We start from the raw sequence: 16,938 nt of genomic DNA, 5'->3' as shown, positions 1-16,938 counted from the left end.
GGGACTAAGGAAGGACCATGAACTCAAGCAGTGCAGGGTAAAGATGATGAACTGAACTCTGATCCTTTATGGCTGAAAGTTCTATGCCAGGGAAAGTGAAATTACAGCACCTTAAAAATAGAGCCTTGAGGGCTCTTAAAGACCATCTAATCCAAATCCCTTATTTTACAAATGAAGAAACTCCATCAAGAGTCTTGCCTAGCCCAAGGTCAACAAATGTACTTGGGGGAAAAACAGAAATCCAAACCCAAGGTTTCTAATCCCAAATTCCACATACCTCCCCTGGCCCACATAGACGCCAACAGTCTCCATTCAATTGGATTATTTTCAAAATATCAAAATCCTGGATACTTACATTCAGCATACTTCTGGAGCTGAGAGAATTCAGAAGGACTGAGGTGAGCCCACTTCTCCTGGTTTGTCATAATGGCTTCCAAGAACTCTGTCACATATCAGGCGACTTCAACGACAGCTGGTTGCTTGAAGCCTGAGCTTCAGTGGTTCCACATGATCAAATGAAAATTCCAGATATTAAAATATATCATCAGTTGCTGCAAGATGTTTACTGATGCAAGTCCTTTACTTTAAGGATGAATCAAAGTTCTGAAAAAAAAAAAAAAGGATAATGTGAAACTATCCATCACATGGCACTCCCTGATTAGTAGAACAACAACTATTTCTATCTCTCAATATAATCTTCTCCAGTTACTAAAGTTCTTTGCATTACAAAGATATTTCTTTATTCCTCTAGTATATAATAATTGTTACCTATAATTGGAAATTTCATAAAGTACTTTTTCCAATAATATCTCATTTGAGAAGCAAAAGTCTTGTGAGATATAGGATAGTTTTGTAGCCATTTTTCAGAGGAGGAAACTGAAAGAAGTAAATTATTTGCTCAATCTTACAAAGCCAGTCATTATGGGGTAAATTTTGAACCCTAATCCCATGTCTAATGGTTATATTGTTAAAAACAAATTAAACTGCCCCCCCCCAAAAAAGAAAAATACTGGGGTCACAGGAACTTAGATCACCTTCTAGTTTCCATTGTGTGACTAAAGAAAATAAACTGAGGGAGTTGGATTAAATGACCTGTAAGAGTTATCCTATCTCTAAGTCACCAAACTTATTCATTTCATTGTTGTTCAGATGTGTCCAACTCTTCATGATTCTCTTTGAGATTGTCTTGGCAGAGATGCTGGAGTGGTTTGTCATTTCCTTCTCCAAGTCAGGTGACAGGGGAGAACTCAGGTACAATAGTGTTAAGTGATTTACCCAGGGACCACACAACTAATAATTATCTGACGTCGAATGTGAACACAGGAAGATGAAGGGTACTAACTCCATATTTGGCACTTTATGCATTATGGAGCTGCCTTATTGCCCCAAATCTCATGCCTGTAGGCCCTTAAAAGCAAAGTGTCTCATTTTTTTCCCTCCTCTTATATAGTAGAGGCTCACTACATGCTTTACCAATTTAATTTAATTGATAAATGAGGGAAGGAACTATTATAATCCCAAAACCATTAATTGAGAGCTAATGTAACATCTGCTGTGTTAACAGCTAAAGTATTAAAAGTGAATGTCTGGATCTTGCAACTGAGATATTATTTGATGGACAGCAGGGCGGAATTAAGTTTAGAGACCTCAGGAAGAACAGAGGAAAATCTGTGAACTCCAAAATTTCCTTCCCCTCCTCCCCCCAAGGCCAAATTCAAAGCTTCCTTCCATAATTTATGATAACAAGAAAGGTTTGAAATGCAAAAGGATTAATTGAATCCATCTGTGATCAGTCAACAAGGAGAAAAAGATTATCTGACAGTGTGCTATTTAAAAGAGGATGTGGGAAGACTCTAATGAGGCACTGACCACAAGGAAAGTAGTCTACAGTTAATTAATATTATAATTTCCTAGTGTACCCCTTAAAGAAGGGGCCAGACACAGCATAGAAAAGTGGAAGGGCTTTAGAGTCTTTGAAATCTCCTGAAAAGGGAAGGAAGGAGTCTCCAGAAGGGAGAGAACCAAGAAGCTTGTCCACTACCCTTGGGCTTTGAGATTACACTGTGTATAGGGACTCTGTCAGCCCTCTGCCAAGGACTCTAATTTGCTCTATGGCTTTTTTTTTAAAGCATGATTTTTCTCATTTTATGCAGCTGACTGCATTTAAAAAACAAAATTTGATTTCCTAGAATTCTTGAATCAAGGTATCACTGGACCAATTTATACTTGTAAATATGAGACTTTTTCTGCTTATTCTAAATCCATTGTTTCCAATGTCATTTTATACAAGAAAAAAGAACATGACTTTCTTAGTTTTTTTTTTTTTTTAATTTTTTTACATTTAATTTTATGCATTTACTCAAATCTCTCCCTTCTTCTCCTCCTTCCCCCTTTCCCCCGCCCAATACTAGGATGTCTTCTCTGAACCAGGGACAGCCAATTTACATCCTAATGAGAAAGATTTACAAAATAAAGGTCACACTCTAGGATTCCAAGCAATTATTCTTTTGGTCCACAGATTGGCTGAATTCTTGGAAGTAAAAGCAGTTCAAAGGGTTTCTATCCCCACCCATGCACCCACTGCCTCTCCCTTTCCATCCCCATCCCCCGTTTTCTCCTAAGCACTAGAGAAAGAAAGAAAAAAAAAAAAGTAGAGGGTGGGCAAGAGAGGGGAGTCCTCCATTGGCTCCTGGGCCAGCCAGAAGACTGAGTTCTTTTTTTAGTCCTGGGTACAAAACATTTTGCCTTTTACCTGTAGTCTTTTCCGTTCCCAAGCATGAAAACTAAATGAATGACCACTTCTTAGGCACATGACAGCAAGGATTCTTTGGGAAATAAAGAAGAGATTAAATGATAGGGATAGATGAGTGATAAGGGATAGAACTCTGGACTTGGTGTCAGCAAGACTTGAGTGCCCAGGCTCAGACACTTCCACTGCAAGTTGTGGAATCCTTAGAAAATTTCTTCATCTCTTTGTATCTCAGTTTCCTCATCTATAAAATGGGAGCACTATAAGTTTTAAATACATTACTTTTCCAATCCTAAAGCACTAAATAAATATTTACTATTACTATTATTATTATTCTCATTGTTACTGTGGCAAAGTAGATAGCATTAGACCTAAAGTCAACAAGACCTGGTATCCTATTATTGACAGTTATGATGACTCAGTGATTCAAACTTTCCAGACTTATTTGCCAATCAGTGTTAGAAGATCCCTCCCTTGATATTTGTCACATAGTCAAGACACTTCCTATCTGTGTGTAGTAGGAAACTGTCATAGTGGGGAGGAACTGAAATACAGGAGTACAACTTTTTTTGCTGATGTCTATCTCATCATTAAAATTATCAGCTGGCCCTACCTCTATATCTTTAGTGATCAGCTTTTCCATGTGTTTATTGACTTGCTAATAATAAGATCTTTGTTTCTTTGTTCTCTTTTAGTTTAGTTCTCTTCTTGATAGTCATGGCAAAAGGTCAAGAAAGGATTTTCCTCTCAACACTATCCTGATTCAAGCATTGACTAGCAATGTAACTCTGAATAAGCATTTGTTTCTTTTCTTTCTTTCTTTCTTTCTTTCTTTCTTTCTTTCTTTCTTTCTTTCTTTCTTTCTTTCTTTCTTTCTTTCTTTCTTTCTTTCTTTCTTTCTTTCTTTCTTTCTTCCTTCCTTCCTTCCTTCCTTCCTTCCTTCCTTCCTTCCTTCCTTCCTTCCTTCCTTCCTTCCTTCCTTCCTTTCTTTTTTTTTTTTCCTCCAATGCATGTAAAAAAAAAAGTTTACCTAGATACTCAAATGCTAAAACCCATTGACTTGGAATTTCTCCCTAGAAGTGTAACACAACCCATCCATCCCTGCTTATAGAGGGCAGGAACTCTGAAAAGGTGTACTTAAATCTAGGACATCAGGGATTAATAGTTAAGTACTTATTCAATGTGAGATAATGGTTCTCTAAGCATATACTTAATGTAATGCAATGTAATGATGTAATCAATCTAGTTGGCATATATTTAGAGTAATATGGTGACAATGGTCTAATGTTATGCATGCTCAATGTGAGGTAGTGAGGTAAATCCTACTGGTATTTAAAGGGAATCCCAGACTCAGAAAGGTTTCTCTCAGCCACAGCTCTTAGCCCCTGACACAAGAGAAGACTCCAGATTCCAGACTCCATCTTTGACCAGCCACGTGGCCCTCCTGCCTCCTTCACTCCTCCATTAAGACCAAGGACTGGGGCTGATCCTGTGGTTCTCCAGAGAGCTATTCCAGTCATTACACCTGCCCATTCTATGGGATTTTTAATCTTGTCTTTCCCCAAATTCTCCACAGGGCATCATCCTACTCAACATTCCAGATGCTTTCTTCTATTTCTCTCAACATTACAAGTGTACCAGGGGAGCACTCAAGTCATCCAGCAATCTTTCTCTCTGATTCTTTTATCTTCACCTCTCCAGCATCTACCCCACCTTCTTTTCCTTCCATAATTGTCTTCAACAACACCCAAAGCTCCAGGTCTTCTCAAGAATTCCTCATTGATTCTATGTTTTAGTCTGCTCACACCAACCATGAATTTTCCTGTTCTCTGAGTAATGTGCATATGCAGGTCTTTACAGTCATAGTGGTCCAGATCTTATTTAATGCAGCAATATTAGTAAAGTACATGTATTGAATAAAGTTGAATAAGACCCTTTCTTTCTATGACAAGCTTGGAAATAGCAGAAGTGCTTTACCATTTCCCAAATCAATCCAGCCCATTATCCTCATTTTTAGTTCTGGACTCAGTTTACTGTCTTTCTTTATTTATCATTCCTGTTTTTGGATAATCTCTATTTGGTACTCATTCAGTTCCATATTGAAATCCGCACAGTGGACATTCTTCATCCCCTTGGTTTTTACTTTGTGGATAGACCTGCTAAACTGATTTGAGGGATTACAAATTAATTCTAGGACAATGCAGTGTCCTGGGGCTTGACACAATTAGCTTCATCCATAAGAAAGCATCCCTTGCCTTGGATTCTGTTTGAAATCCCTTCCATTTTTTACTTTTAGTAAGTACATATGTCCTTCTTTTATGATTCATCTGTTATCCATTATTATTATTATTATTTGATGTTTATCAAAGGATTGGATTATTAAACAAGACTATTTCAGTTATTGTGTCTTCCAAGAAATTTTGAATGATATTGACATTTTGATGGGAAATCCCATGCTATGACAAGATTTCTAGATGGCATTTAGGCCTAATGAGTTGATTTTGTAAAAAATCAATAATAAATACAATAGAGTCTTATATTGTCTGCCTTTTAAAATCTATTTTGAAATGGCAACGATGTCCTTTATTATTGACAGTCATTGCTATTCGGCTCACTCCTTGCAATGCCCTTAAGGATTTCCTCAATGCCTCCATAAAAGGCCTTCAAAAAGATATTGTATACATGAGAGAGGAGGCACATGGGATGGCTGTTAATGGTAATTTTCTCAGTCATTTTTGGGGAGTATTAAAAAATCTGAGATTTTTTTCCCCTCAGGCTTTGATATTACTGCCCTCTTTAAACAACTTGCAAATTAGTTTTTCGATATCCTCACAAACACACCCTAGAGCATGAGGAAAAGGGGATGGAAATGAATAAGGTAATTAAACATTTACATAATGCTTACTATATGTGGAATGCCTTCAATGACACTTTATAAATTGTTACTCAGCTTCCCTTTTAAGATCTTTAGGGATCTAACCTCTACTACACTGGCCTGAATGGTAGTCCATGCCATTTGGGCCCAATGCTAGTGGATAGTAAATCTTTCCTCATGTTGTATATGTTTCCTTACATCTATGTCCCTGTAACTTAAATCTTTCTACTAGGCCGAAGTCTCCTTTTTAGGTCTGTGTGGGAATTAATGCCCTTTTCGATGTGATATGATAACTATTCTATCAATGGATTTCATAAAATGGAGAGAGATAAATCTTACAAAAGGTCTCAATGATAAACTCAAAGGAATTCCTTGACTTTGGGGGATCTTTCTGTCTTGGAAATGGCCTAGAAGGGGAATCAAAGTGATAATGACTGGTGTTTGGAAATAAGTAGATCCAGAGAAAGATGGAGGAGACAAGTATAGCATGATTGGAGGTGCCGGAGGTAATTCTAGGTTCTTTTTTGTGGGTCTTCATCTGGAAAGCAGAAGCCCACTCACTATAGGAAATGATATAGATTGCAAAGGAGACCAATGGAGGTAAGGAACTTTCCTTCCTCTAAAATGTTCCCTAAATGTGACTTGTTTTACTTATTTACTTACTTATTTACTTTCTCTCTCTCTCTCTCTCTCTCTCTCTCTCTCTCTCTCTCTCTCTCTCTCTCCCCCCACCTATCTATCTATTTATCTATTTAATTTTTAGGTAAAAGATACAGATAAAATGAAAAGGTAAAATAGAAACCAGGAGTGATAAATATGAAATAGATTTGGGAGAAAAATTTGGGTTACAAAGAAAAGGAGTTTGGAAGAAATCATTAAAAAAATATGCCATGAAGTATAAGTACACTATTAACTGGCAGATTAAATCCATAGAGGAGTTAAACAGACTAACCAGAGTTAAGTATGGTAAGGAGAAAAACACCATTAAGGGGAAGACACTATAAGGAGCGAGAGAATACCTCACAGTGGGCTTTGTCTGGAAAAGGATTTAAGCAAGGATTTTTTTTTTTTTTTTTTTCATCACAAGCACATTTTTTACAGGGGAAATATAATCTCAGGGGTTTCTTAGGGAAATAGAGAAAATAAGGGGGAGAACAAGGATTTATATTGAGATGTTGAGACTGCCTTAAAGAGACTTACAAAGGCAATATGGGAAAGCCTTTTTTTTCTCATCATAGTTATTTTAAAGATGCTCATCAAGGTAATCTGGACACATCATGCTTGCATTTACCATGGTAATAAGACAGGCTGGAAAACTGAATTCCCAGGATATATATTTTAGCATTTCCTGGAAAAGGGAGAGAATAAGCTGATTTTGGGATTCACATCATTCCCTGCTCTTTGATTTTCAGGAGAAGTCTTTCAAAGTGTGAGGAGGAAGGAATTTGCTCTTAGTATCATTTTTGCAACAGTAATGATAGTGGCAATGTCCAAGTCTGGGATTTCATTAGTGTAGAGAACTCTTGGTGTGGGAAAAAGTCATAGATATATGGACTCCTTCAGTAATCTATAGAATCCTAGGAACGCCATGAGGGCAATGTTTCTAAATTTATAAAAGAATAAAATGCATAAGATTATGAAGGAAACCAATTCTGCCTCCCTGTGAATTAACTTTTCATACCATATATTTCTAAGTGTGTAAAAAAAAAAAAAAAAACATTCATTTTTCACTCAGGAGAGAGATATAAGCATGAAGACACCTGAAAAGTTGCCTTCTGTACACTTTTAGAACCCTAACACTTCAAGGGAAATGGGTCAGATATAAAGTAAGACAGAATCTTTGCACAAGGTTAAAGCTTTTATGAAACCTCAAGTTTCCTCATCTATAAAATGGAATGGTTAGTTGTAATTACCTTGAAGGTCCTTTCCAGGTCTAGCCCTATGATTCTAGGAGCTCCATCCATGTTGGTTATATCTAACCATTACTATTTGGGTATCTAAATCTGGGGTGATAGATATCATGATAGATAGATGGATAGATAGACAGACAAACAGACAAATAGATACCCAAAGAGTATTTTTAATGTCTAATAGATAGGCAGGTACAATTATACAGACAAAAACACATTCACACAAAAACACATATTCTATCATTCTACTCACACATACACACATGTATGTGTGTGTGTGTGTGTGTGTGTGTATGTATATCTTCTGAGAATTTAGTGCAAAAAGCATTTGATAAGTCCCCAATCTGTGCAAGATGCTGGGACAAAAACACAGAAACACACACACACACACACACACACACACACACACACTGAGCTTTTTAAAGGAATTTGCATCCAATTGCATCCAAATCACAATAACCAAATTTTTCTTGTTTTCTTTCCATCCTCTCCCTGCATTCATAATAATATATCCTTAACTATTAGTTAACTTCTGACAAAGGATTATCTTCAGATAATACACTAAATTAAAAATGAATGATGCTACAATTATGTCCTTTCTTATTAGTATTAATTAACAATGATGGGTGCTGAAAGCATTTGCTAGAAATTTATGGCTGCATAAGAGGAACTGATGTCCTTCTTAAAATTAATTCTTAAACAATGATGCGTGCCAGGGACTCCCTATTTGCAGGATTGGCAAAGAAATCCATTACTAGAGAGAGGTTGGGGATTGCAAGGATTTTTTTTTTCTAATATGAATGATATGCAAAATGAAAAAAAACATATATGTAAGAGTAGATAACACTATGTGGAGCACAATTATATTCATAAATGCTAATCCAATGTAGATAACAGCTAGGATCTCCATCAGAGGAACACTTCCCTCAGATGTCCCTTTCTGTTGTACAAGGTCTTTAGAGTATGAATTCTAGAAGGAATATCCATCCATCAAGAGTATGTAAAACTTTAAGCCCCTTGTATTTTATTTTCTCTTGAATGGAAATAAGAAATAATTAAATATCCATTCCCTACCTATTGAAGTATCACAACTCTTGGCCTTATTGTCCTTGGAGTCACACGTATAGGGACATCCTCTACATGAATAGTAAGGTCTCCTGTAATCTTGACTAGGTGGTCTGAATAGAGCATTGGTTTATTAATTTTTGAGTTGGAATAAAATTTAAAGGTCATCTATCTTCCCAGCAGAAGACTAAGAAAGGAATCATTGCCTTTACTCCTCCCATCACTGATTCTCCTCACATTTTCAAAGTTCCCATAGCAGGTAACTGCTCTTTATTCTGGACCCACATTAGGGCACCTTCTCCCCAGAAATGTGTAGGTTCTTCTCACCTTTCTATTTCCACATAATACTGTTCACTATGTTCACTGTTTCTTTGACTCATGCTAATTATCATCTCACAAATAATACTGCTTTGTTCTCTCTTTGTACATCATTTATTCCATATTCCAAATGGCTGTTTTTTTGCCACATTTACTCCAGTGAAAGCCAGTAACTGGTCCCAGGATATGTAGGAAATATTCCCAACTGTTTATCCCATTCACCTTCCATGACCAGTCATATGTCTTTCAAAGTAGTGGCAACCCAAAGTCTTACACACAGTGTAACATCATACATGGGCCACACCAGAAGGTATTCAACATATCCAATAAAGGAACCCATCAATAGAAGAGCAGAACTCCCATTTCTATTAGGAATTTTGTGAAATGTCCATTTCTTTGTTGAACAACAAAAAACACAAGCACAAAATTCAGGTCTCTGTAAACTCCTCTGATTTAGTAATATGAAATAGATTGAAAACAAAATAAACAGCAAAAAGAAAACATTCTCTCCGTGCCTGAAAAATATGGAATAGAAGCAGGGAACCCTCTTTATGTCAGACATTCAATATCTGCAGCACTTGCAGAGTACTGAAATTAATTTTCAATTATTTCTAATGTCTAATAGGCAAATAAAAGTGTAAATCAAATGTTGAAAGTTTTACAGTAATATCCCTTTGAAAAGATTGATGAGAAGGTTTTCTGTCACAGTGTGCTTCAGTTGAGAGATCTATGATGTTGGGTCACAACAGGTTTTTGTTTTCATTTTTACTTTTGCTACTGCTGTTAATCTATCATCCACAGGATCCCTGAAGAGATTTTCTTAAGGCTCAGATTTGTCCCTATTACTCCTTTGCTCAAGAAACTCCAGGGTCTCCTTATCAATGTAGAATGAAATATAAACCTCTCCTGTTGGACATTGAGCTTTCTTCTCAACCAGATTTCTTCCTACCTCCCAGAGTCTAATACTTTATTTTCCATCTCTTTGCCTTTGCAGTGGCTGTCCTTATTACCTAGGATGTCCTTATTTCCCAAACTCCCAGAACCCACTTTTCCATCCTTTCACTGCATTCATAATAATATATCGTTAATTATTAACAAACATAAAGTTAACTTCTGACAATCAATCAGAATCCATCTGCAAAATCACTTTCCTGGTCCCTCAGCTATTAGTGGCCTTCCCTCTTCCCTCTTAAGGTACGACTGTAACCCATGTTCATCTGGGTTGTCCACTTTTTACCATGGAAGCACCCTTGAAGAATCATTTAAGCTTGTCCATATTTCCCAACATGGAGGCCTACATTCCCTTCCATATGGATGGAGGGAGTTACATTGATTGGTTGCCAACATCTTTAAAATGGAGAGACTGAGCCATTCCTTCTCTTTCTGATATTCTTTTCTATAACACTTATCTCCCAATTCCAGTACAAAGATCCCACTTCACCCATGGGATGAATGCTATAATCCACACCAGTTGGGGATGGAATACTTCCTTTGCCTGTTCACCCTTTGTGGCTCAGAGAAATGGGCCTGAGGGTATTTATTGCTGCCCTGTGTTGTCTATCCTTTCAGTTTCAGGTGCCACTAGAGATTCTCATAGGATCTGGGAGTGAGAATCCAATGTTGATTTTGCGACCAGAATTGCAGCAAGACTGGTACAGCCAGCCATGCCAATATGGAAACACTGAGAAGCCAGGAAACACTAGGTGGATTTGGACTTGGGATGGGGCTCTGCTTTATAGATAGACAATGAAGCTATGAACCTAATCCTTCTCTTTAGTCCTTCTCTTTTGCTATAGAATAAAAGGGTAGAGAGATTATGGTTCCCCTATGTTGGAAAAACATTTGTATAAATATACAAATAATTATAAAGATATAGACAATAATGTTTGTTTTTTTTTTGAGTAATTATTTCTGTGTGAAAGCTAATTTATGGCTAAATGAGGGCCACCTCCTACAATAGAGGGAATAGTATCAACAAGAGTTGGAGGATTCCAGAGAACCTGGGAAAGTGGTAAACTGTAACCTACCTGGCCTGTAGACAGTGGGAGCCATGGGAGTTTACCTTACAGCACTTGGTATTTTGTTTGTTTTGTATATGACTATGTGTATACATATCACCTTCTCTCTTAGTATGTCATTTGCTCAAGAGTAGAGACTTTTACTGCTGTCTTTGTATTCTCAAGTTCCAGGCTAGGGTTGGACACAAAATAAGTTCTTAGTGCTGATTGATTGAATGATGAAAAATTCATTAGAGAACCTTTTCATATCACTTTTCCATCTTCCTGGTTCTGTCTGAAGGAGTCTGAATCTTTCCTCTAGATTTATTTTTAATCTTTGACTTTTTGGTCCTTCACAGTTTTTCCTAGGGAGATTTCACAGTATTAAAACAATATATTGAATAGGATTAATCCCATCTTTTATCTATCAGAAAAATAAGTCATGATCAAGAGATGGTTTGGGCTCTTGCCAGCAGGAAAAGCTGAGAAAAATGAAGTCTTAATAGAATGGTGGATTATAAGGGTTCATATTTCAATCTTTAGAGAATTTCTGAAAAATAATAACTTTCTATTTTTAATCTGCTCTAGTGTGTCATTTTTGTCTGATGGCCAGAAGCTCGTCAGGGTGAGGAGTTGATTTGAATGGAATTCTCTCCCTTCTTTTGTCTATGTGAAAGGGGCAGAGAAGAAACGTGGCTGCAAAATGCCAGGAGAGGGACACTCAAACCCTTTTCATGGTGAAAAAAGTCAGAGAAGGGAGGGATGTTCCTACCAAAAGTGTTGGTAGAGTATTTGATGATTCTCTTAGGTTTCTGATCACAGAAAGTATAAAAGGAAGCCAGAGTAGAGAAACATACAGAAGATGGAAAGATGATGAATAGAATTCAAGGCAAACTAAGTGAAATCTGCAAAGAAATGGGGAAAGAAGAAATCATGAAGCGAAACAGTGGTTTTAGGCTACGTGTGCATAAAGGGAAGCCTATGTATCCATGCAGATATGATCAGAGCAGGTAAGCCATGACAGTGAGACAAACTCAGTCTTTTACTGAATTATTATTATTATTATTATTTGGTGGAGGCAGTTGGGGTTAAGTGATTTGCCCAGGGTCACACAGCTAGGAAGTATTGTCTGAGGCCGCATTTGAACTCAGGTCCTCCTGACTTCAGGGCTGGTGCTGTAAACATTGAGCAGCCTAGTGCCCCTTTTCACTGAATTCATTAGCACCAGAGACCATCCAAAAGACCACTTTAGGTGTAAAAAGACCCTAAACCCTACCTATCTCTAACTGAATTCAAGTCTTATAGGAACTTCTCAAGCTGCTCTTAGAATGCACAACGGTCAGATACAGCACAGTTGTTTTGGATTATTAATTTTCTATTATTTTATTCTTCACTTTTCCCTCAATTAAATTATTTATTATATTAATATTACTATTTGACTAGAGCTGTTAGTATGGGGAGAAATTGTATACAAAGTCTAAATTAACTAGTTGGAGTCAAATATTCCAAATAGATAAGCTACTTTTTCTTTTTTTTTTTTTTTTTATTTAATAGCCTTTTATTTACAGGATATATGCATGGGTAACTTTACAGCATTAACAATTGCCAAACCTCTTGTTCCAATGTTCCAATTTTTCACCTCTTACCCCCTCACCCCCTCCCCTAGATGGCAGGATGACCAGTAGATGTTAAATATATTAAAATATAAATTAGATACACAATAAGTATACATGACCAAAACGTTATTTTGCTGTACAAAAAGAATCAGACTCTGAAATATTGTACCGTTAGCTTGTGAAGGAAATCAAAAATGCAGGTGTGCATAAATATAGGGATTGGGAATTCAATGTAATGGTTTTTAGTCATCTCCCAGAGTTCTTTCTCTGGGCGTAGCTGGTTCAGTTCATTACTGCTCCATTGGAAATGATTTGGTTGATCTCGTTGCTGAGGATGGCCTGGTCCATCAGAACTGGTCATCATATAGTATTGTTGTTGAAGTATATAATGATCTCCTGGTCCTGCTCATTTCACTCAGCATCAGTTCATGTAAGTCTCTCCAGGCCTTTCTGAAATTATCCTGTTTGGTCATTTCTTACAGAACAGTAATATTCCATAATATTCATATACCACAATTTATTCAGCCATTCTCCAACTGATGGACATCCATTCAGTTTCCAGTTTCTAGCCACTACAAAAAGGGCTGCCACAAACATTCGTGCACATACAGGTCCCTTTCCCTTCTTTATAATCTCTTTGGGATATAATCCCAGTAGTAACACTGCTGGATCAAAGGGTATGCACAGTTTGATAACTTTTTGAGCATAGTTCCAAACTGCGATAAGCTACTTTTTCAAAGGTCGTGTTAATTTGGATTCCTTGTCTCAGTGTTTCCAAAGTTGGTAAGATTCATAAGATACATTTTTTTCATAAAACAAATAATATCTAATTCCTTATTAATTTACTCCAGTCCTGCAAATTTTTCAGACACCTAATTTCTGCCACCTGTCTGCCTTGATGTCTCAGCTAAAACTCTACCTTCTTTAAGAAGCTTTTCCCTTAATGCTAGATAGTCTCTTCAATGCTAGAGCCTTCCTCTAAAATCACCTCCAACCCACCTTATATATACACCTTGGAAGCACACAAGTGATTGCATGCTCTCCTGATTAGGATGTGAGGTCTCAGAAGTGATATTAACAGCACAATGGTGTAGTTACTGATCTAGAGTCAGACATCCTGGAGACTGAAGTCAAGGACACCTTAAGAAGCATTACTAATGACATGGCTATTGAAGGTAAGGGAATTCCAGAGGAGCTTTTTAAAGCTTTAAAACATGATGATGTTAAGGTGATGCATTAAATACACTAGGAAATTCAGAAAACTCAACAGTGGTCATTGGATTGGAAAAGCTCAATTAGGTCCCAGACCTAAAGAAGGACAATTTCAAGGAAAGTGAAAATTATTGAATATCTGTGCTTATTTCACATGGCTGGAAGATTATGCTTAAGAATCTGCAATATAATAAAATGATAGGAAAAGATCATGATAAATGTTGTAGGTGGTATGGGAAGACTAGGATACTAATACACTGTTGGTGGAGTTGTGAACTAAGCAGCCATTCTGGAGAGCAATTTGGCACTATGCCCAAAAGCTATTTAACTGCATATCTTTTGATCCAGTGGTGTCATGCCTGACTTTTTCCCCCCAAGAGATAATAAGTAGGGAAAAGAACCTATATGTGCAAAAATATTTGTAACAGCCCTTTTTTGCAATATGACAAAGGATTGGAAACTGAGTAGATGCCCATCAACTGTGGAATGGCTGAATGAATAAGTTCTGGTATATGAATGTAATGGAATAATGTTTTTCTATAAGAAATGATGGAGGCAGCTAGGTGGTGCAATAGATAGAGCAGTCAGAAGGACCTGAGTTCAAATGTGGCCTCAGACACTTAATACTCCCTAGCTGTGTGACCCTGAGCAAGTCACCTGACCCCAATTGCCTCAAAAAAGGGAAGGAGAAAGAGAAAGAGAGAGAGAGAGAGAGAGAAGGAAAAAAAAAAAAAAAGAAACGATTGACAGGCTGATTCAGAAAACCCTGCAAAAACTTACATAAATTGATGCTAACTGAAGTGAGCAGAACCAGGACATACTGTACAATCAACAATAAGATTATGCAATGATTAATTATAATAGTCATAGCTTTTCTCAACAATATTGTTCCAAGACAATTCTGGTAGACATGGGAAGGAAAATGCCATCCACATCCAGAGAGAGATCTATGGAGATTGAATACAGATCAAAGCACATTATTTTCACCTTTTTTGCTTGTTTTTTTTTTCTTTCTTGTGATTTTTCTCCTTTTGTTCTGACTTTTCTTTTACAATAGAACAAATATGGAAATACATTTAAAATGATTGTAAATTTATAACCTTTTTATCAGATTGCTTGCTGTCTTGGAGCAGGGAAAGGTAATGGAGAGGGAGAAAAAAATTGGAGCTTAAAATCTTACAAAAACGAATGTTGAAAACTCTACATGTAATTGGAAAAATAAAATACTATTGAGCGAAAAGAAAAGAAAAGAAAAGAAAAGATTCTGAAAGCTAGGCTTCAGCAATATGTGAACCAAGAATTACCAGAAGAGCAGGCTGGTTTTCAAAGATATAGAGAAACTAGAGAACAAATTGCCAAAATTCACTGAATTATGGAGAAAGCAAGGGAGTTCCAGAAAAATACTAAAAAGCATACTAAAAAGCAGAAACATCACTTTGCCAAGAAAGATTCATATAGGGACAGCTATGGTTTTTCTAGTAGCAATGTATGACGTGAGAGTTGGAGAGAGAAGCTGAGCACTGCAGAATCAATGCTTTGGAATTGTTCTGGAGAAGATGTGAGGAACCTTCAGACAGCAAAGAGTTCAAGTCAGTCTATAATTAAATAAATTAATTTAAGTTATTTATTGTAACATCCATTACTGAAACTAAAACTAAACACTTTGACCACATAATGAGAATATGGAATTTATTGGAAGACCTTGATGTTAAGAAAGATTGAAAGCAAAAAAAAAAAAAAAAAAAAAAAAAAAAGAAGAAGAAGAAGAAGAAGAAGAAGAAGAAGAAAAGGATGTTAGAGAATGAGATGGACAGATAATATCATGGAAACATTGGAAATAAACCTGATCAGACAATGGATAATAGAATACTTTGATCCATGGGGTAATGAAATGTTGGACATGATTAAATGACTGAATAACAACTACAATAATGTCTTTTTGCTTGTTTGTTTTCTTAGAGTTTTGTACTCTATATGGCCCAATAAGAAATACTAGCTGACAGATAATGGATTCTGATTACCTCCTATGTAGAATTCAAACTCTTTTTGTATTTAAGGACTATTAAAATCCAAGACTATTCTATTTTAGTTTGTCTCCTATTATTCGCTTTCAAGTGCTTGAAAATCTAGCCAAATTAGACCTTTTGTAATTCTTTATACATATCTTCTTTTGGCCCTTCTCTGTCCCTTTGCTTTCATCCCCATTGCACCACACTCCTCATGTCTCCACCCTCTCTTAAATTCTCTGATCCTTTAAATCCTAACTCAAACTCAAAGCTCCCATGAAGTCACTTTCTGACTTTTCACTAATGTTTGTTTTACCCCAGATGGAGCTCACAAAGCAATTTATTTGCATTTCTTCAATAATCATCTTGTCCCAAGTGTCAGAAGCCAAGTCTGGGGAATCCCCCTGGGCATCCCTCTCCTACCCTGTGTCTGCTTCTCCTAGAGCACTGTGTCAAGAAAGTCCCAGTCACAATTCTCTGAAGTCTCTCCAGTTCTGTAGCCAAGGATTTTCACCAGATCAACGTCACCACTTTCCTGGAAAGGAACTGTCAATTTACTTTCCTATAGCCCCACTTCCATTTCTGTAAATTTCCAAATCAGGATTTTTTCCTATATTATTTACGCATAAAAATATAATCCCTTTGAAAGCAAGAACTGTTTTTACTGTTTTGTTTTGGTTGTTTGCTTTTCATTGTCTCCCCACTTAGATTAATGTTTTTGTAGAAATGCATAATACATCTTTTGTTGTTTTGTTATTCATTAGTTTATTCCTTCATTCACTTTTTTTTTTTTGCAAGTAGGCATTACATTAGGTCTTATTGTTATCTGTTTATTATTCCTTTTGAACTTGGGCCAAGTCTGATCTACACATTGTGTTTCCTCTATTTTTTTCATATTGTCCTCTGTACCTAGAAGGTATTTTCCACTCACTAAAGTCTTCAAATGAGCAGGGAATCATTGCTGAGGGAAACTAGATCGCAGATTCTTGGTTAAGATGGCATTTTTCTAGACTTAATGCTTTCTGAATACTTTTCAAACTCCCTGAAACCCATTGAGGGATTCTGCAAGGTCAAAACAATTTCCACAATAATATGAAGATATTTTCATTTCTAATACAATAAAATTGATAGATATACATCATCAAAAGCTTTTTTGTGGGGGAGTCCTTGGTAACTGTTGAGAGTATAGA

The 16,938-nt window shown here is 36.6% G+C and overlaps 1 protein-coding gene across 3 annotated transcripts in view; it reads right to left on the bottom strand.

The window, feature by feature from the left end:
• Window positions 1-16,938, bottom strand: part of DGKB (diacylglycerol kinase beta) — a 687,380-nt gene that overhangs the window by 598,013 nt on the left and 72,429 nt on the right. For all 3 annotated transcript variants that reach the window (XM_031940700.1, XM_031940702.1, XM_031940701.1), the window contains exon 2: window positions 356-603. In XM_031940700.1, the coding sequence (XP_031796560.1) occupies window positions 356-425 (70 nt within the window). In that variant the 5' untranslated portion in view covers window positions 426-603. The remainder of the gene's footprint in view (window positions 1-355; window positions 604-16,938) is intronic.

Source organism: Sarcophilus harrisii, chromosome 5, assembly GCF_902635505.1.
Source record: "Sarcophilus harrisii chromosome 5, mSarHar1.11, whole genome shotgun sequence".
NCBI classification, from domain to species: Eukaryota; Metazoa; Chordata; class Mammalia; order Dasyuromorphia; family Dasyuridae; genus Sarcophilus; species Sarcophilus harrisii.
Note: the sequence above shows the minus strand (reverse complement) of the source record. Positions and strands in the feature narration are given on the sequence as shown.